The sequence below is a fragment of the Pelophylax lessonae genome (genome assembly GCF_965119305.1).
Source record: "Pelophylax lessonae genome assembly, chromosome: 7".
Classification (NCBI taxonomy): domain Eukaryota; kingdom Metazoa; phylum Chordata; class Amphibia; order Anura; family Ranidae; genus Pelophylax; species Pelophylax lessonae.
Window position 1 is genome coordinate 87335671 of NC_138774.1, and position 22076 is coordinate 87357746.

General features: G+C 42.9%; 1 protein-coding gene across 1 annotated transcript; it reads left to right on the plus strand.

Annotated features, from left to right (window-relative positions):
* Positions 1 to 320: 320 nt before the first annotated feature.
* LOC309559783 (olfactory receptor 8G17-like) lies at positions 321 to 1262 on the plus strand (the record flags this gene model as incomplete). Its single annotated transcript, XM_082263217.1, has 1 exon — positions 321 to 1262. One exon carries the CDS (start codon positions 321 to 323, stop codon positions 1260 to 1262), a length of 942 nt encoding a protein of 313 aa, XP_082119343.1.
* Between the last annotated feature and the right edge of the window lie 20814 nt (positions 1263 to 22076).

A 22076-nucleotide genomic window follows, 5' to 3' on the forward strand; every position in this document is an offset into this window, starting at 1 on the left:
GACCTGGTCAATGTCAAATAGTTAAGTGTCCCTACTCAGAACAATAGCCCATTGAACCATACTGGTCCAGGTGAAGAATGCTTTTGAGCCCAATCCTTCCTGCCTAAGGCACATGCTATAGTAAAGCAGTAACTCTACAAGCTTTATCCAAAGTCTGATCATAACCAACTATGCCACAGAAATTCTGATCTATACTAGTCTTTAGATTTTCTGTTTATGTAGAAAAGATTAGCCGTTTAGCTAATTTGTCTGTTATTACTAGACATTACATGTTTTTACAACTAATTACATTATTATTTCAGGTATCTGCACTCCCCCTGATGGAAGAGAAGAATCTTACTTGGCAGAACTATTTTATCATACAAGGAATTACTGACTTGCCACAGCTGCAAGCTCCTATCTTCTTCCTAGTTCTTTTCATTTATGTAATCGTCCTCAGTGCAAACTCAACCATTTTGCTACTAATATGCAGAGATCAACAACTGCACAAACCAATGTATTACTTCCTATCTCATTTATCTTTCGTAGACATGTGTTACAGTACAGTAACATTGCATAAGACACTGGATGTATATGTTTCCAAGAATAAACAGATTTCATTTTCAGCTTGTATTACCCAAATGTATTTCTATGTTACTTTTCTCTGCTGTGAATTTTTGATTCTAACTGCCATGAGTTACGATCGTTATGTTGCTATTTGTATGCCTCTACGGTATGTTATGATCATGAACAAAAAGCTGTGTGCACTTATGACAATGTTGTGTTGGATTCTGGCATTTCTGGAAGTTCTTCCTTCTGTTTTTATAATTTACCACATCTATTGCTTCAAGTCTAATTATATTAACCTCTTCTTCTGTGATCTTATGAGTATTATGAAGCTTTTTTGCCATGGTGCCTCTCTTATGGAAAATCTGATATATGCGGAGTCAGCATTTGTTGGGTTCCTTCCTTTCTCCTTTATCATTACTTCCTACAGCTACATAATCCGAGCCATTTTTAAGATTCATTCTAGTACTGGTAGATGGAAAGCTTTCTACACATGTTCCTCTCATATCACTGTTGTAGCTCTGCTCATTGTGCCAACACTTTGCTTGTATGTGAGACCCACTTCGGCATTTGCATTAGATTCTGATAAGATATTCTTACTGTTTTATACATCACTAACTCCTCTGGTAAATCCGCTGATCTACAGTTTAAAAAACAAAGATGTCAAAATGGCCTTCTGGCGACTGGTGGAAAAGAAAGATAAAATACTCCAGTGATCGCTCAACTTTTTTTTTTATTGACAAATATATTTTGAAACCACTTAAAGATGTATTAAACCCAACAAGAAAAATGTATATTGCAGTTTACCAATCCCTAAATGTGGTGGCTGCATTCGTTTTTTTTTAGGCTTTGTTTTCTTTCAACTGTTAATCCAGCTGATAACACACTTCCTGTCTTGGGGTGTCTCCACTCTGGATGGAGGAGCAACAGGGATATCTTTGGACAGCAGCATTGTCAATCTCAGGTGGTGTTTGATGCATTTGCAGATTTAGATGGACTAACAAATTAAGGCTGAACTAACACTTTTTGAGCAGTTACAGCCACAGTGGGATTTTTTTTTTCTGGGATGAAGGTTTTACATAAATTAATAAAATATGACCATTGTAATCACCTCTGTCAATGTTAAATGGTTTGTCTCAACCCTCTAACTGCAATTTGTGCTGCAGAGCTTAGTCTGTTAAAAATTATTTGTGAAGTGAAAATAAAGGAAAAGCCAGAAAAAAAAAAGAAAATGTACAGTATGCAGCCACCACATCTAAGAAGTGGTAAGCTGCAATATATCATTTTTTTTTTTTTTTGGGTGGGGTTTAGTACCATGTTAAGCTCAACAGCCCCTATTCAGTTCCCCATACTATGTACTGTATATCCCCTTGTGCATATCCCAGAACAGTGGGTGACCTGCTGCAGTAGCGGGTGCCTACACTGGGCTGAGTAACACTTCTGTCCTCTTCTGAGTGGTACCACCTGGTACCTTCACATGCATACTTTTTCTGCATTTGCCCTAAAAGAAAGCAGTCTACTTGCAAGCCTACAGAGAAATAGTAATTCCTTTAGGGCCTATGGAGAATGGCCAATGCTTGCCCACACACATTCACCACACACTCAAAGCTCTGCTAATGAGGATGTTATCCTAATGTTTGCACATATGCTGTTGATGAGTTCACTCACAGCCAGGGTTGCTGTTAGAAATCATTGGGCCCAAGTGGTGGCCCATCCATTGGGGGCACAGGGGCCCCGCCCCCCCTATCCATGCATCTGGCCCCCTAATCTACATGCAGGGTGCTGGACGCATGGATTCCAATGGGGTTTTTTTTTTTTTTTTTGAAGCATGTGATTAGAGCCAGAGGCTCTAATATATTTCAAAAAAGGGTAAGCTCGGGGTGCAGAGCACTGCGCCCTGAGCCCACCCAGTTGTGTGACAATAGCGAAAGAATGACCTGTTTCCCAATTGGCCGAAAGGCGAGGCCATGCTATTGGCCAAGGAGGAGGAGGAGACGCAGGAGAAGCCACCGCCGCCAGGGGAAGCCGCCACCGCTACCTGCCCTCCACGTCATGTGCAGGGTGAGTGAGCCAGCGACGGGGGGGGGGTGTATGGTGTGCGAGCTAGGGTGGTTCGGGGGGGTATGGTGTGGTCCGTCTGCAGCCCCCCCCCCGGCCCATGGAGCACCAGCCACCACTGTTGGGCCCTGTACAGCCTACCTGACAGGGACCCTGTTACTCCGCCTAAAACCCAGTGACTCTGACTTTCCTCTCCTACACCCCGAGAATGAAAAAATAGTCCACTTCCTGGGCCCCTGTGTTGAACTGATGGGGTCCAGGGTAATGTAATTAAAGCCTTAGTAAACAAGTAGGAGCAAGAGTGGGGTCTAGTAAAATCTATTTATTCATTTAGGAAGAAATGAACAATAAAGTTGTCTGGGGGCCCCCTGTTTAGCTGATAAGATCTAGGCCCAGTGCAACAGGACCAGTTGTACTACCTTATCAGCGGGCCTGCTCACAGCTGTAAGTCTTCTTAAAATGAAGGAGCTTCTATACTTTTGAAGTCACCAAACTCCTATAAATGTGTAATTATTTTTCCAATCAGCACTTTAACGCAGACTTGGCACTAAAATGCAAGGTTTTCCCATTTCCTTTCTCAAATCATTGCATTGAAGCTGTAAAACAACACTTATGGAAAAAGTAAAAAAACATGCTTACTTTATGTTACAGCTTTAGTGCAGTAATTCGAGAATGGGGGAGGCATTATGACATAATAGACCTGATAAATGTACTGTACTATGTTTAAAAATGTGTTGGCTTGTTTACCCAGGGTTTTTATGATGAAATAAATAATTTTAGACTCCAAATCCATTAGTGTGATTCTTTTGTCTATTCTTGCTCCAGGATTTTGCTTGGGGCCCTTTTAGAGGGATGAGAGATGCCCAAACAGGACAATTGGGCTCCATGTATTAATGGAGGATCCAGGTTTACAGAAAACTGATTTTGATTTTACCGTTCAAGTTTTCATAGTGTAGGTATGGGCAAAAATAAAAAAAAATATATATATATTCAGTATATATTTCCCCATTTATGTCTTAACAAATTCTGCAAGTAAAGAAATATACCTATTAGATATTTACACTGACAATAATGCACTGTATCATCAGGTCTATCCAGTTCTCTTCTGTTGACCACAGAACAGTTTCCATCAAACTCAATCTATCCAAAACTGCACTTGCCCCTTCCCCTAATCTCTCTGTTAAAATCCATGGCACATCTATAAGCCCATCCTTGCATGCCAAGGTTCCAGGTGTAGTCCTGGACTCTAAACTCTCCTTTAAGTCCCACATCCAATCACTGTCCAAATCTTGCTGCCTCAACCTCTGCAACATCTCCAAAATAAGCCCCTTTCTAACCAATGAAATAACAAAGCTTTTAATGCTCTCCCTGGTCATATCTCGTCTCGACTACTGCAACTCCCTTCTCATTGGCTTACCTCTACATAGGCTATCCCCCCTTCAATCCATCATGAATGCTGCTGGCAGACTCATACACCTTACCAATCGCTCTGTGTCTGCTACTCCTCTCTGTCAATCCCTCCATTGGCTTCCGCTCACCCAACAAATTAAATTCAAAATACTAACAACAACTTACACAACCATCCACAATTTAGCCCCAGCTACCTAGTCTAAAAATACCACCCTAATTATTCTCTTCATTCCTCTCTAAACCTCCTGCTCTCTAGTTCCCTCATCACCTCCTCCCATGCTCACCTCCAGGACTTTCCCAGAGCCTCTCCAATCCTATGGAACTCCCTACCCCAATCTGTCTGAAAAAAAACAAACAAAAAAAGCAGCCACCACATCTACAGCTGGTAAGCTGCAACATATTGAACGTTCATTCTTGGAATTAGAAACACTTTAAAAAAAATAAACTTGAAAAAATGTTTTTCATAAAAATGTAGATTTTGCTTATTGCAGCTAGGTATATTTATTTGTAATTTTCAGAAAAAGCAAACATTTGATTAATAACTGTTGGTACAGTTTTCCTAATTCTTTCAGTTTATAAAAACAGACCTTTAAAGGTGCATTTCATAAAATTTGAATATCATCAAAAAGTAACTTTATTTCAGTAATTCAATTCCAAAAGGGAAACTCATATATTTTATGTAGATGCCTTACACAGAGTGATATATTTCAGGCATTTCTTTCTTTTAATTTTGATGATTATGGCTTACAGCTAGTGAAAACCCAAAATTCAGTATCTCAGAAAATTAGAATATTACATAAGACCAATAAAAAAAGGAATTTTAATACAGAAATGTTGGCTTACTAAGAAGTATGTCCATGTACAGTTTAGTATGCACTCAATGCTGGGTTGGGGCTCCTTTTGCCTGAAATACTGCATCAATGCGGCATGGCATGAAGGCGATCAGCCTGTGGCAATGCTGGGGTGTTATGGAAGCTAAGGTTGCTTTGATAGGGGCCTTCAGCTCATCTGCATTGTTGGGTCTGGTGTCCTCTTGAGAATACCCCACAGATTCTCTATGAGGTTTAGGTCAGGCGAGTTTGCTGGACAGTCAAGCACAGTGATACCATGATCATTAAACTAGGTATTGGTATTTTTGGCAGTGTGGCCAGGTCCTGCTGGGAAATAAAATCAGCATCTCCAAAAATCTGGTCAGCAGAGGAAAGCATGAAGTGCTCTAGAATTTCCTGGTAGAGGTCTGCGCTGACTTTGGACTTGTTAAACACAGTGGACCAACACCAGCAGATGACATGGCTTCCCAAATCATCACAGACTGTGGAAACTTCACACTGGACCTCATGCAGCTTGGATTCTGAGCCTCTCCACTCTTCCTCCAGACTCTGGGACCTTGATTTCCAAAAAAAGTCAAAATGTTCCACAGTCAGTAATGATTTGGGGAGCCATGTCATCTGGTGTTGTATAATCTCAGGTTCTTTCACATCAGACAAACCTTTAAAAAGAAAATAAAGCTGTTTTATAGGAAGTAATGATTGAAGAGGATGTGGATGTGTATGTGGATTGAATCCACATAACTGGACAATGTGATTGACAATGGATTTACATTGTGGGACATGTTTTTTAAAGCAGTATTAAATCCAAAACCAAAAATGTATTATATTGCAATTTACCAATCATTAGATGTGGTGGCTGCATCAGTGTTCTTTTCTTTTTTTTTTTCTTCTCTGTTTTCACTTCCTCCTATATTAGAGAGACACACCTCTGGAGGAATGAGCATAGGAGGGACAACAGACAACAGCACTGTGAGTCTGGGGGGGAAGGGTTGTGTTAAACGTAGTAGTAGATCCACTAAAAAACTGAAGCCAAACTCCCACTCACACTTTACTATGAGTTACAGCAAACAGTTTTTTATAATAATCATGCTGTCTCATCTGCATCTTGATATGCCACATCTGTGAGGTGGATGGATTATCTCAGCAAAGGAGAAGTGCTCACTAACACAGATTTAGACAGATTTGTGAACAATATTTGAGATAAATAGGTCTTTAGTGTACATAGAAAAAGTCCTAGATCTTTGAGTTCAGCTCATGAAAAATGGGGGCAAAAACAAGTTTATAAGTTACGTTTATAATTTGTATGTTTTAAAGCAAAAAGTAAAAAATTATTGTTTTATTTATTTTCAAAATTGTCGGTCTTTTTTTGTTTATAGCGCAAAAAAATAAAAACAGCCGTGATCAAATACCACCAAAAGAAAGCTCAATTTGTGGGAAAAAATGATATACATTTTATTTTGGTACAGCGATGCTGTATCGCAAAAAATGGTGGGGGGGGTAAATATTCCGGAAGTCAAGTGGTTAACTGGGTTTTAAATATTGCACAATGACGATCCCCTTTCTTTTTCCATGTGGTAACCTGAATTCATTCATTTTGTGAATTTACTGTCTCTTTTCCGGTGTATGATGGAGCTTGAGGAGTACTTAGTGGAGATAGGTGTGACTACCTGGTGCACTAGCTGATCCCAGACTGGAGCTAAACGGTGTCTCATCCATCCATCCGTTTGAGAGTTCTCTTTATTAAATGCTGTCAGACCTTCTTTTTATAGAGGTCTTAGAGTCTGGTAAGAGTTTTTGATATCCCTCTTGGTTGTGCACATTTTGGTTATCACTGGAAGCACAGGAATTTTTAGATTATCTTCTGATGCACATATAGAGCACCCTGATCCTTTCAGAACTTTTTTTGTGACAGATATTTCACTTTCTATAAACTTTGTAATTTTGTTGGACTATTTATTAATTAATGTATTTAATTACTAACTTCAGTGTATTAATTATGAATGATCAACTTTTGTATTATTTTTTATGAATTATGGTGTGAACTGTTTATGCACTTTATTATATTAGATAGTGGAACACATTTTTTTAGGTGTACACCCCTAGCTGCTGCCTTTGCAATTAAAGGGGATACGGGTTGAGGGGTGGTAAAACCACAGCCCAACCACAAGATTTTTAGCGACCCCAACCTCACATGTGAACGAGCCCTAATATTGCAGCCAGACACAGTTCTCCAATCGCCGATATTTTTGTGACGTCATTCTGCCTTCTTAGGCCGCCTCTCTCGCCTTGGACAGCCTCGTCTAGAGTCAGGACTAGTCTCGCGGGAGTATATCACAGCCATACACCCACCCACAGCACCCCGGTGCCAGCCAACCAGCCACATCCACAGACCCTGTACCAGCCAGCCAGCCACAGGCACTGTACCAGCCAGCCAGCCACCCACAGGCCCTGTACCAGCCAGCCACCCACAGGCCCTGTACCTGCCAGCCACAGGCACTGTACCAGGCAGCCAGCCAGCCACCCACAGGCCCTGTACCTGCCAGCCACAGGCACTGTACCAGCCAGCCAGCCACCCACAGGTCCTGTACCAGCTAGCCACCCACAGCCCCTGTGCCTGCCACCCACCCACCCACCACAGGGTGCCAGCCAGCCACCCATCACAGGGTGCCAGACAGCCAGCCACCAACCACAGGGTGCCAGACAGCCAGCCACCCACAGGCCCTGTACCAGCCAGCCACCTACAGGCCCTGTACCAGCCACCCACCACCACAGGGTGCCAGCCAGCCACCCACCACAGGGTGCCAGACAGCCAGCCACCCACCATAGGGTGCCAGACAGCCAGCCACCCACCACGGGGTGCCAGCAAGCAAGCCATTAAGCATTAAACAAAAATCAACATGTTCAGTACCAGATTTGTGTCAAAAATTGTCTTTATTTTTCAAAACTTTAAATGTACAAAATATCGTCCCATATCGGCCGATACCGACAGGTTGTGACCAAAATATCGGTATCGGTATCAGCCCTGAAAAAAACATATCGCTCTATCCCTAATTTGGTCATATGCAGAACACGCTGAAACATGTTTTTCATTTTTTAATATTATTTTTACTGTAATAACAATAATAAAATGAATCACTTATGAAAAGAGATAATGTGTTTAAATAAACAGAAATTTATATATAGAACAATCTCAGATAGCAATGATAACTTGCCACAAATGTGTGGCAGTGTTGAATTGTAAGTCTTGCTAACTCGCTGCACATTTTCACTGGCACGTTGTTCACTTGCACAGCACTTGATGCACCAGTTCTAGTTGACACTTTTCCAATTTGTAGCAAATTTTCATGGCAAGTCTCTAGCAAGATCAAAGTTGTAGTGGTGAAACTACAGCAAGAACTATGCAAGTCTACAGCATGAAAATTCAGGCACAGTGACCCCTGTGGTGGGATGACTATTGCACAACATAACTGAACCAGAACTTGCAGCAGACTTGCAGAATGTTTGCGAAGAATGTTGATTTGTGGACTTGCTGCAATTGTGCAACAAACTTATGAAGCCTGGCAAGTCTAGCAATTGCTTAGCAAGTAATTTTCAAACTTGCAGCACAACTGCTTGCTATCTGGGATAGTTTAGTGCTTTATTTAAATTTTATGGGTGTATCAGAACATCCACTATGGCAGAAAACATTCTTTCTCTATCTCAAAAAAGCTTCCTAACTAGTCTGTTCAGACCTTACTCTCCCATGTACTTCTTTCTTGTGACTCCATACCTCCTGGACATGTATGTAACCACCACTGTGTATTGTTTTTAATTCCTATCTTATTGGAGACTAAACTATTTCCTTCAAAGCCTATGTACCTAAGTGTATTTAAATGTTTCCATTATGATCTGTGATTTATTTGTACTGACAGTTATGAGCTATAACTACTATGTTTATATATGTATACCTTCTCACCATGACCTGCAGATTATACTTTAAAGGCTTAGTCCACTTTTTGACCATGTTTCATGATACATCCTTATTTAGGGTATAACATCAAACATGATTATGTTCCTGAACTCCCTATCATCAAACCACCCAATTAACCAAATTGTGGGGTTCCTCTTCCCAGAGAGCGTCCTACTGTTTTTAAATTTAGTGCAGCTGTGTGGCTCTACATCCACAGTCGCATCACCCATTCACAGTCCATTCACCAGGATACAAATCCCATCTGTTATTATGGAAGTGGGACACTGCACTTGTAGTACATTGATTTCTTCCTCCAGACCTATAACAGTAGGTGCATACCCATGTAGGAACCTGGGCTTGGATGTGAAAAAGGCAGAAGCCTGTGCCTGCGATGAACTGATCAATGCAATGAAGGATTCAATGCAAAACTTTAATAAACATCTTTTCTTTTAAAAATCTGGGTACAGGTATTACATTTTTGCATAAGGTGGACTAAGTTTTTAATATACCTTGCATATTTTGTGTTGGGATTTCATGACAATATTATTCTTCCAATTTCCATTTCTGGGGATTTTCTGCTTTAAAATTATCATAATCAGCCACTTCTTTTGTGACTTACAAGTGTAACACGGTGGTGGTGGGGGGGGGGGGGGGTCGTGACTGCTGATAAACTGGGATACCCCTTCCTGCGTAGCCAGGCACACCGAATCTTCACAAGCACTCAGGGTCAGAGAACAGTCCGTAACTTTGTTTTTGTTATTTATTGAGGGTTATTAACTTGGATAGGGATGGGAAGTTATGGGATGTCAACTTGACTTCAGCAAACTTTCAGCAAAACTTCAGGGACATCTTCCTATATACAGTCAATATACAGTCTCCATCACTTTCCTCCTGCACAGCACATGTTTTCTCCAGCTGAATCACATTGATTTATTTGACAGGTTCCTAGTCAGATTAGCAATAGTCCATTACAGGCAGGCGCTCACAGTAGCACAGTGTAGTTAAAAATGGCTGGTAACTTCTCTGTGGCTACTGATCCCAGCACCACCACTTCCGGCAGTGCCAACCCACCTGGCTGCAGCCGCCCCTTTCACTAGCCCTCTAGGCTAACTCTCCACACCTGTCCTCCAAACTGACTCTTCACCAGTCCACCTGGCTGACTCTCAGGAGATATTTAGGAAAGGCTGAAGACTTAAGCACACTGCTGTCTTCAAGGGATACTGGCTACTTGTGGCAGTCTTTCCCCCTTTGTAAGCCCCCACAGTGTTGATCTACTCATTCTGTCCTCTCTTGCTCCTGTGGCTCCAGGAAGGGCTTCCTCCCGTGTTACGGCAGGATCCTTCCAGCATCTGAGCTCTGGCCCAAGGCAGGACAACCCTTATCCAGACTAGGGCGTTTGCCTCAAGGGCCACCGACAGCCTCCTCAACACTGTATCTCCACCTTCCACCCGATTGCCCCAGCTGGCATGACCCATGTCTATTTATGGAGTGGACTCAGCCCCCTGCCAGGTCACTGCTGGGGATTGGCTGAGGCTCTGGAAATATTCAAGGCAGCTCCTCCTTACCTTCATCCACTAATTCTAGAAGATTCTCCAACCTTCCAGACCAGGAGGAGACACCAGAGTGCTGCCTAAATAAGTCACCCAGCCTTGACCTTTAGTAAACCCTGACCCAGATTCCATAGCTAAGGCTTAGCCCTGAGCTAACAATAATGTTCCTACTCTCAGTCCTAGCACTAGAGGGTGCCACACTAGATTTTATCCAACTGTCTTGTAGTTTACCTTTGTAAACTACTTGATGCTTACAGAAGGTGCAATATTTTGTCTCCCCTATTGTTTTCCATGATGATTTCCTATGTGTATACAGCATCATGGGGGCTTTACTAAAGAGTCATTTAAGTTTGGGTTGACAAAAAGCTTTCCCAGCCTGCTTGTCTGTAAGTAATTTTTAATCCTTCTCTATACCACCATCCTTTGCACCTACTCTCCACCTCCATACCCACTACATGTTGCGATAAACGGTTTACATTTTGTATGTGGGCTCTTGTATCTTACCCTTATGATGTCCAATATGTAAGCATTCTTATGAGCAAGTGAAGATGCTGGTTGAGCTGGAGAACACTGGGAAATATTAATTAAATACCATACAAGCCTATTTGACCTCCTATTTATTAGAGATAAATATGTTTTTTTTTTTATAGGATACCAAATTTTCCCTATGTAGTAAAACCAACCCTAGTACCCTCTTCTCCTTCCGTTCTGGCTGTTTGGAGATCTTGGGCTTGATCTTCCTAAACTCATCACAATCACACAGTATAAGATTCATATGCTTGTCAAATGCTTTGAACTTCCAATGAAGATGCGACCATCTTCGCATTCTGAAGTCAATGTGCTGCAGCATCTTATTGCTTTTCCCCACTGTCATGGATTGGCTGCAGGTCGAATGCCACGGATTCTTGACCGATTTGGGGAATGAAAAAAATTGCACCAGGAGCCTCTCTCTCCTTAGGCACTCTTTTTACCGGAGCGCTGTAGAGGTAAATATTTTCACTGAGGTGTGGGAGCACATGGAGTCATATTGGATTACAAGATTATTTTATATTATCACTTTTTGGTTAATCTCTTGGGATGAATTGAACATGGCATGCACTTTATCATTTTTAGTTATTTATTGGCACTATTCGGTTGTTTATTATGAATTTGTGATGATCATGTACACTTATTATTTTGAACTAATTAATTTGCTGTTTATTATGAATCCTTGATGATCATGATCACTTTGTAATTCTTATTTTGGTTGGTTATTAATTTATTTATCATGATTTGCACCTTGTAATTTTTTTTTATTAGTTTTTAGATTTTTATCCAAAGAGACAGCACCCCTACTTTTTGTATTTGTGGTTATATACACTATATTATCAAAAGTATTGGGACACCTGCCTTACACGCACATGAACTTTAATAGCATCCCAGTCTTAGTCTTTAGGGTTCAATATTGAGTTGTCCCACCCTTTTCTGATATAACAGCTTCAACTCTTCTGGGAAGGCTGTCCAGAAGGTTTAGGAGTGTGTCTATGGGAATGTTTGACTATTCTTCCAGAAACTCATTTGTGAGGTCAGGCACTGATGTTGGAGAAGGCCTAGCTCACAGTCTCCGCTCTAATTCATCCCTAAGGTGTATTATTGTCAGGACTCTGTGCAGGCCAGTCAAGTTCCTCGACCCCAAACTCACTCATCCATGTGTTTGTGGACCTTGCTTTGTGCACTGGTGCGCAGTCATGTAGGAACAGGAAGGGGCCATCCCCAAACTGTTCCCACAAAGTTGGGAGCATGAAATTGTCCAAAATGTCTTGGTATGCTGATGCCTTAAGAGTTTCTTTCACTGGAACTAAGAGGCCAAGCCCAACCCCTGAAACAACGCCACACCATTATCCCCCCTCCACCAAATAATTGGGACTAGTGCACAAAAAAAGGTTCATAAAGACATGGATGAGCGAGTTTGGGGTGGAGAAACTTGACTGGCCTGCACAGAGTCCTGACCTCAACACAATAGAACACCTTTGGGATGAATTTGATCGGAGACTTTGAGCCAGGCCCTCTTGTCCAACAACAGTGCCTGACCTCACAAATGCGCTTCTGGAAGAATGGTCAAACATTCCGATAGACACGTTTCTAAACCTTGTGGACAGCCTTCCCAGAAGAGTTGAGGCTGTCATAGCTGCAAAGGGTGAGCCAACTCAATACTGAATACCTACGGACTAAGACTGGGATGCTATTAAAGTTGATGTGCGTGTAAAGGCAGGCGTCCCAATACTTTTGACAATATAGTATATCTTGTATTCAGATATTAGTGTGCTGCTGTTTTGGGGAATTTACACCAAGGGCAAGACTTCTTATTTTATCTCCTATATAATGTCCGAAGGCTCTCATCATCTCTTCTAATTTGTTCACAGTGTTTGTTGTATGTCTGTAGTTTATATTTACTGTATCTTATGTAGCATGCTGATAGGCTCCAACTATTGCCTTAGCCTCTAACCATCATCTGCATCAGTCTGTCATCTTCTCAGTCTGTCCATCTCCTGTAGCATATCTGCAGTCTTTTACCATCATCTGCATCATGTTCACAGTATACCCTTATACTGGGGCATGTCTGCAATTTGAGATCATATCCTGTAGCGAAACTGCAGCCTCTGACCACCTCTAGTAGTATGTCTGCATTTTCTTACAAGTTTCTTTATAGCGTTTTATAAACAAATTGTTATGTGTAGCCTTTTGGCAATGTCAAGGGTCCCACTTGAGGATCTATATATTTAGAAAGGTGTTTTACTAATGTTCCTTGGAGTTTGGGGATTGGCACTAAATGCTTAGAAGAACTGGGTTTATAATTATTTTAAAGAAAAGTGTGGTATTTAAAATGGGAGATTAAGGCTGGAAATTGAAGGACCAGATGATGCTTTCAGCTAGGAAATAAGGCAGGCTCTATGTGACTTGCTACAGCTTCCTATGCACACTGTTAGGGGCGAACAGTGTGTAGTTAAATTAGAGTAAGAATTTGAGTACAGGAGAGGAGCCCGTACAACAGAACAAAACTAAAGGAAACAATGCTGAAGACTGTCATAGGGCATCAAGAAGAAATGTTTTACCTATTAGAGCAAACTGGACCAAACTTAATATACTGAAATCTGGGGCTATAACAATAAGGAGACATCCTGAAGAGTGGATTCGGAGTCTAACCGGTGACCGGTAAGCATCTAATTTCACTGCCATCTTTTCTGGAATTTTGTGGTGCCCCTTCTGGAGTCAGTTCCCTTTCTGCTGTCTCTGCGAGTTTGGGAAACACCTCCTGCATTTTTCAGACACTTTATTTAAACACTGATTGCTTTTGCTAATTACCTTTTTTCATTTATATATATATATTGCATGAGGTATGCGTTACTTTTTATGATAGCATTGCCAATTATGTTTTGATATTTAAAATGTTGGGCTGTGGACAAAGCCATATTTTATAAGCTTTATTGGTTGTGCAGCAAAGAAGAAATGGAATTTTAATGTCAGTAAACATTATTAACTTACTAATCAGTGAGTCCAAAATTTGACTGGTGGAAGCATGGAATAATGTTGGGTGGTGTTTCCTAGATCTGATTGCTTAAATACTACATTCCTGTTTTTTTTTCCAAGCAGCCTAGGCGGATAACACTTACGTAATTGGGTAAGGAGAATGCTGACCTTAAGCTGCCCTATCCACTTGGCAACTCCCAACTAGTGATGGGCCGAGCACCTCCCCTGTTTAGTTTGCACCAGAACATCTCGAACAGGGAAAAAATTCTAGCGAACATGCAAACTCTATTAAAGTCTATGGGACACAAACATGAAAAATCAAAAGTCCTCACTTTAAAGGTTTATATGCAAGTTATTGCCAAAAAAGTGTATGGGGACCCGAGTACTGCCCTGGGGAACATGTATAAATGCAAAATTATTTTTTTTAAAACAATCATTTTTACAGGAGCAGTGATTGTAATGATGCTTAAAGTGAAACAATAAAAATTAAAAATTCCTATAAATATCATGCTTGGGGGATCCCCTCTGTGCCTGTAAAGAAGCGCATCTGTACGATGTATGAAGCCAGCTGCAGCAAAACTGAAATTTCTAAAGGAAAAAATTTAATTTAAACTTGCTCGCGCCTGTAATGTATTGTCAGCTCCCAGCAATACAGATAAAAAACATGAAAAAAATGGCGTAGGGTCCCCCCCTCCCAGTCCATACCAGGCCCTTATCTGAGCATGCAGCCTGGCAGGCCAGGATTGGACGACGAGCGAGGCCCCCCCTCCTGAACCATACCAAGCCGCTTACCCCCCAAAGCACCTTGTCCCCATGTTGATAGGGAAAAGGGCCTCTTCCTGACAACCCTGGGCAGTGGGGGTCTGTGGATGGGGGGCTTATCGGAATCTGGAAGCCCCCTTTAACAAGGGGGCCCCCAGATCCCGGCCCTCCCCTATGTGAATGGGTATTGGGTACCAGGCAAGGGGCGGGCCACCTGGTTACGTCACCCGGTGGCACCGCCACCTTCTGACGTCACATGACGTCATTAACATCGGCATCTATGGGAAATATTGGACAGCTTGACATGGCTCTGCTCCCTGTCTTTAACATTGGCGTCTAGGGGAAATCTTGGTCAGCTTGGCATGGCATTGCTCACAAACTATAAGTGACAGGGACACAAAACTTGGGGAGCACTGAGAGGGAACCCAGGACTAAAACATTTCTATACATTTTAAAAGTGGGGTATGCCTGTACACTACACTAACTGTACTAAACTGATTCAACACACTATCCACTAACTACCTGCCTATTCTCTATTGTAACACACTATACACGGCTGCAGTGTAAGCAGCAGCCTTATATAGTGTGGGACATGGCCCCTGAGCCATGATTGGCTAAAGGGACCCTGCCTTTGGCCAATCATGGCTTCGACAGGACATTGCTGTTATTGGCCAAAGCATACAGGTCAGGTGCATGTTTTGACCAATCATCAGCAATCAATGCACTGCAACAATGCAGTGCACTATGGGGTGCTCATCGGCAGGCGAACTTCCCGCCGAGCGCCCCATTTGTTCATGTGTTCAGCGAACAACTCGAACATAGAGCCCATACATTCGACTCGAACATAGAGCCTTGCATTGAACTGTAAGCAATTTTCAATTTAACTCAAACTTTCTGAAATTGAGCTTGTAAAGCCCCCCCCCGATCCCTTCTCTATGACTTTACCATTGAGATTAACAGCACAAGCAGTGGTCCCTTCATACACGCCCAGGTGCTAGACTCTGACCTCTCCTACATCCCCCACATCCAATCACGGGCTACATCTTGCTGCCTTAACGACATTTCCAGAATTTGCCCCTTCCTGACTAGCAACACCACAAAACAACTTATTTACTCCTTGGTTATTTCTCGTACACCTTACTAACCAATCTGTGACTGCTGCTCCTCTCTGCTAATCCCTTCACTGACTTCCCCTACCCCACCATATAAAATTCTAAATAGTAACCACAACAAACAAGGTTATCCACAACATCGCCCCCAGCTACATCACCAACCTCATCTGCAGATATCCCCAAATCGTCCTCTCCGCTCCTCCCAAGACCTCCTGCTCTCTAGCTCCCATGTTACTTCCTCCCATGGTCACCTCCAGGACTTCTCCAGAGCCTCTCCTACCCTCTGGAACTCCCTGTCCCAGTGTGTCAGGTCAGCCTCTACCCTGTCTGCCTTTAAGCAATCCCTGAAAACTCATTTATTAAGGGAAGTCTACCTCCACCTAAGAATTGTACTCAAGTCACCTCCATCAGATCATCCCCCACAGCTATTACCTTTTGTATAACCTCCCCCTCCCTTTAGATTGTAAGCTTCATGAGTAGGGCCCCCCTATTCCTTCTGTACTGAACTGTATTATAATTGTACTGCCCCCCCCCCCTCTACATTGTAAAGCACTGTGTAAACTGTTGGCACTTTAAAAATACTGCATAATAATAATAATTTGATTGGTCACTATGGCAAAAAGCTTCCATTTTGTAGAGTTTTCATTTTTTAAGCATTTATTAAAAGATCTTACATGTTTTGTGCAACTTTAGATCACGTGTTGACCTCCAGAGTTATCTGTATCCTTTGAGAACATTTCCTCATGACATCCAAAAGATAATAAATTCAGACCATAAGGGGATTGTAGTGCAGCTGCCGGCACTGATTAAGCAGGTACTCATTTACTTTATCATATTCTGGTAGAACTGTTTGTATATTCTGTGTTTGTACAATGCATTTATGTTATTATTTTTTATCATTGCAGATTTTATTACGTTTTTTTTTTTTTTTATTGTTTTACAATAGCTGAATACACAAGTGTAGATTTTTTCACATTTGAAAAAGGGTGTTTAGGTTTAAAGCTTTATTGGTGATGCTTCAACAAACTGGTCAAACAGGATACGTATGTTGCTGGGTTACAGTGTACTAGAATTCTGCAAGAATATGTTTAACTTTCTTTAAAAGGAGCCAGCATTTAGTACTGCTTCTAGACATATAGAGCAAGCAGGAAAAATAACTCATGATTGCCCAGTCCCATCAATAAAGGTTGATTAAGATACTAGAACACTTTGACTCTTAAATCCAGATACAGAACCTTATGCTTAGTAAAAAAAAACCTTAGGCAAAAAAAAAACCCTATAAAATATTTTTAACATTTATTTTTTTTTTATCTCATCAAAATATTTAAAAAGATTAGGATTTTCTCTCAGCAGTGACAAATGACATATCACTCTGCATCCTCTAGGAGATTGAGATACTAAAAGTTTTAAAATATTACTATGGGCAAAATAATAAATGGCATACAGTATGATGCAGTCTGTCGCTAGCATTAACACAGCAGTGTTTTTTTTTTCACAAGTTCCCCTGTTACAGTTGTGTTACCTGTTTATACTGCCAGTAGGTCCCTTAAAGGATATCTCTACTTTTGTGGGAAAAAAATAGCAAGTAAAAAAAAATAATATAGCGTATACAATTGCTGAAGAAGCCATATTGTAGTTTAATGTTAATGAACATGATTTTTTTCTGATCAATCTGTAATCTTAAAATGCATTTAAAAAAAACAAAAAACTTCTGCCATCAGAACCACTTCAAAGCATGCAGGGAAAATAATTAATGATTGCCCAGTCCTATCAATACATGTTTATAGAACACTAGAGCATTTTTTATTCCTGAATTTCCAATGCAAAACTTTTGCTAGGGCAAATATACTGTATATATATATAGCAAGCTATAGCATGCCTTTAGAACCACTAACTTCCTGCCCAGGACTACATGTCCCATGAGGCATTGCTCCTTATACATTCACAAGTTCTCAGGCACTTACTGACATGTGTGGATGATGTACTGAGCTGTATGTGTGCTGCAATGTGTCTTATGACATGTATGGATGGTGTACTGAGCTGTATGTGTGCTGCACTGTATTTCTTGATATGTAAACAAATAATGCATTCTGTATGCAGGCCAAGTAATCAGCTGCCCAACTAATCAATTATGACAATAGTTGACAACTATTTTCATAATCGATTAGTTGTCGATTAATCGATTAGTTGTTTCGGCCCTAATCTCTCCAGCTCGTTGTGTCACACATGAAAAAGGAGGAAACAACTCATTGCGCAGACATCCATAAAAGCAATTTATCGGTATAGACATGTACTTACAAGAAAGAAGGATATTATAGGCAAATCGGTTAAACACAGCGCCTGGCGTCCTTACAGACAATAAGATGTCACTGCTACCATTAACCCGACGTACGGTTCATTCTACTGAACGTCGTCACTGGGGCAACATCATTCAGTAGAACGAAATGTACGTCGGGTTAGTGATAGCGGTGACGTCCTATCGTCTGTAAGGACGCCAGCCACTGTGTGCAACCGATTTGCCTATAATATCCTTCTTTCTTGTAAGTACATATCTATACCAATAAATTGTTTTTTTTTTTGTGGATGTCTGCGCAATGAGTTGTGTCCTCCTTTTTGATGTGTGACACAATGAGCTGGAGTGTGAAATACTAGCACAGCTTGATGTTAATTAGATGTGGTTTATCCATCCATACTGAGAGCCTGAATTTGCTAAGAAAGTGTCATCCCATAGATGAGACATTCTTTGCTTGCATTGAAAAAGCTGCAAAAAGGCTGTGTTAGACCTGCAAAGGTCGATCAATCTGATAAGAGGCAAATCCTCTTTTGTGTGCAGTGGAGCACGGTGTATTTAAATAGGTTCTCAATTTTATACAGGAAGAATCACCTCTGAATAGTTGTTGGGAATCTACACCTGATCACACTATCTTGTGCATGGGACCTTTTTTTCCTCTATTTATTTAGCCATGGAGTCACTTTTGGTTTAATTATTTCACTTTGTTTGTGAAACAACACCCTTTTTTAATTAATGCTATTAGTGATTTTTTAGCACTGTTGTTTTGGATAAGCGCATTTCTTTTTTATAAATGATAGTATTTTGTATATACTGTGATTCTGTACTTGCCAAATATGCTACAGAAATCTCCTTCCACTAAGTCTGGCTGCAGCCATTTTAACTGTGGGCAGCTGAAGCTGCTGCCTGTTCACTTCCTGGATTTAAACAGACACGCAGAGGCACACTGACACACACACATATATACAGACAGACAGACAGACTCACACCACTGCTTGCCTGCATATTTCCATACTTCCCAACCGTCCCTAATTCACCAGGATCATCCGGAAAATGGTCCGTGTCGGTGCAGGGCGGCTTGGTTCTCACACACCGCGAGCTACACCTGGCAGTCTCTCCGGCTGCCTCTGACACAGTGCAGAGAGTGGAGTGTACTGAACCCACCCCTTCTCCTTCCTGTGGTTTTCTGTGCACAGAGGAGGAGGCGGAGAGCAGCACACCACTCTGCCTCTATAGTAACTTGCAGAGGAGGGAAGCGTGGGGAGGAGAGTGGATGGAGTTGGGGTGGATGGAGCTGGGGGGAGTGGAGGGAGCTGGGGTGGGCATTTGGGGTGGATGGAGCTGAGGTGGGCATTTGGGGTGGATGGAGCTGAGGTGGACATTTGGGATGGATGGAGCTGGAGTGGGTGTTTGGGATGGGTGAAGCTGGGATGGGAGGTTGGGATCAGTGCCATCTTAAGAGCCTTATAGGCCCCTGGGCAATGCAGTGCACTGGGGCCCCCTGCGGAGCAGCGATAGCCCGGCGGCCAATGGGAGGGGCGCCTGGAGGGAGAAGGCGGGGTGGAGAGTCCGGAGGAGGTGAGCGAGGACATGCATTCATCATGGCAAGAGAGCACAACTACCTGGAGTATATACCTTACTATATACATATTACAGGGAACACTATATACTACAAGAGTCTCTTGTAGTATATAGTGTTCCATGTAATATGTATATAGTTAGTAAGGTATATACTCCAGGTAGTTGTCTCTTGTCTTGTAGTATATATTGGTCCCTGTAATATGTATATAGTAAGGTATATATTATCCTCCAGGTAGTAGTTGTACTCTCTTGTAGTATATAGTGTTCCCTGTAATATGTATATAGACTATATACACATTACAGCGAACAGTATATACTACAAGAGAGTACAACTACTACCTGGAGGATAATATATACCTTTACTATATACACATAGGCCAGGGACCAATATATAGTAGGTAGTATATCCTCCTCCAGCCAGGACAGGTAGTAGGACATTTACTGTGACATAACCAGGACAATGAACCCAATGCAACACCAGCGTTGGTCTCTATGCAGAGTTTTAGATGACCAGCAACAAAAGTAAAGCACTTTTTTTTTTCTATTCTAACTATCTAATTCTTCAATTTGGCTACTTGTACACATTTGGTAGGCTCCTATACAATGCCATCATCATTATGACTTCACATCATGCCATTGAGAATGACTGAGTTAAAAAAACTGTCAGACTTACCCTTACACTGCTGAGCCTGCACATGGCATGGGAGGAGGTGGGAGGAGGCGGAGGCGGAGGCGGAGCCAGACTTCTTCCAGGGTCGACTCAATGGACGGAGGCGGAGGAGAGTGAGGACTGGAGGAGAGCCGACGAGGAGGAGGATCCTCCTCCGAGTCCTCCGCTGCTTGCGGCGGCGGCGCTGTGCATCCTGGGCCTGCTCTGCTGTCACGTCACTGGTTGCTAGATGCCAAGCGGGCTGGCCTTAGCAACCAGTGTGTGCAGGGCAGACTCGAGCCACCCACGGCCGCCGCCGGACTCCGGACCGGAGGCAACAAGGGGAAGGGGGGGGGACGCCCGGCGGACAACGGAAAGGGGGGGCCCTAGACCACCAGGGAGTGGGACATCACATGCCACCAATCCATCGATCGATGTGGGGCCCCTTGGCAAGTGGGGCCCCCGGGCAACCGCCGGGTATGCCCAATGGAAAAGACGGCCCTGGTTGGGATGAATGGAGCTGGGATGGGTGTGGGGGACGCATGGAGCTGGTGTGGGATCGGGGGGATAGATGAAGCTGGGATGGGTGCTTGGGATGGATGAAGCTGGGATGGGAGTTTGGGATGGATGGAGCTGGGATGGGTGTTTGGGATGTAGCTGGCATGGGTGAGGGGGATGGATGGAGCTGGTATGGGATTGGGGGGATGGATGGAGCTGGGATGGGCATGGGGGATGGATGGTGTTGGTATGGGATCAGGGGGAAGGATGGAGCTGAGATGGGTGTGGCGGATGGATGGAGTCATGATGGGATCTGTGAGATGGATGGAGCCATGATGGGATCAGGTGAAAGGATGGAGCTGGGATGGGATTGGGGCGATGGACAGAGCTAGGATGGGATCTGGGGGATGGACAGAGCCGGGATGGGATCGGGGGGGAGGATGTCGGATGGGATCGGGGGGAAGGATGGAGCTGGGGTGGGATCACGGGGAAAGGATGGAGCCGGGGTGGGATCGGGGGGGAAGGATGGAGCCGGGATGGGATCTGGGGATGAATGAAGCCTGAATGGGTTCGGGGGACAGATGGAGATGGGATGGGATCGGGGAACAGATGGAGTCGGGATGGGTTTGGGGACGGATGGAGCCAGGATGAGATCGGGGGAACAAATAGAGTTGGGATGGGATCGGGGGATAGATGGAGCCAGGATGGAATTGGGGGGAATGGATGGAGCTGCCCCCTGCATTTTATACATTACAAACTTCTGTCTCCTGCATTCTGTATATTACACACTCCTGTCTCCTGCTTTCTGTACATTACACACTCCTGTCTCCTGCATTCTATATATTACCTACTCCTGTCCCCTGCATTCTGTACATTATGTACTCCTGTCCCCTGCATTCTACACATTACATACTCCTGCACTATATACACAATACTGTACACTATATACTACTCACAAAAGTTTTTATTGTCTCAACAATTGCTGGTTGCTATGAAGTCCCTCACTATTTTAATGAGGTTCTTCTTTAACCACTTCCCGCAAATCGACGTACCGGGAGAAGTGGTTGTACCGGGGTGATGCCTGCAGCTAGAGACATTATCCCGGTACCATTTTTTAGATCCGCCAGTCGGCTTTCAGGTGATAATGGGCGATGCGGCTCGGGACCTGCTTGGCCATTACCCCAGCGAGCGGGATGGGACACACCCCTCCCTCCACTTTCCATGGCTCTGCCCGGGTCTCCTGGTGGAGCAACCAGTCAGCATGTCCGCCGGCTGGTTTTAGTTCTAAACAAAGCCGAATTTGGCTTTGATCAGGTCTCTGATGTAGTAACTCA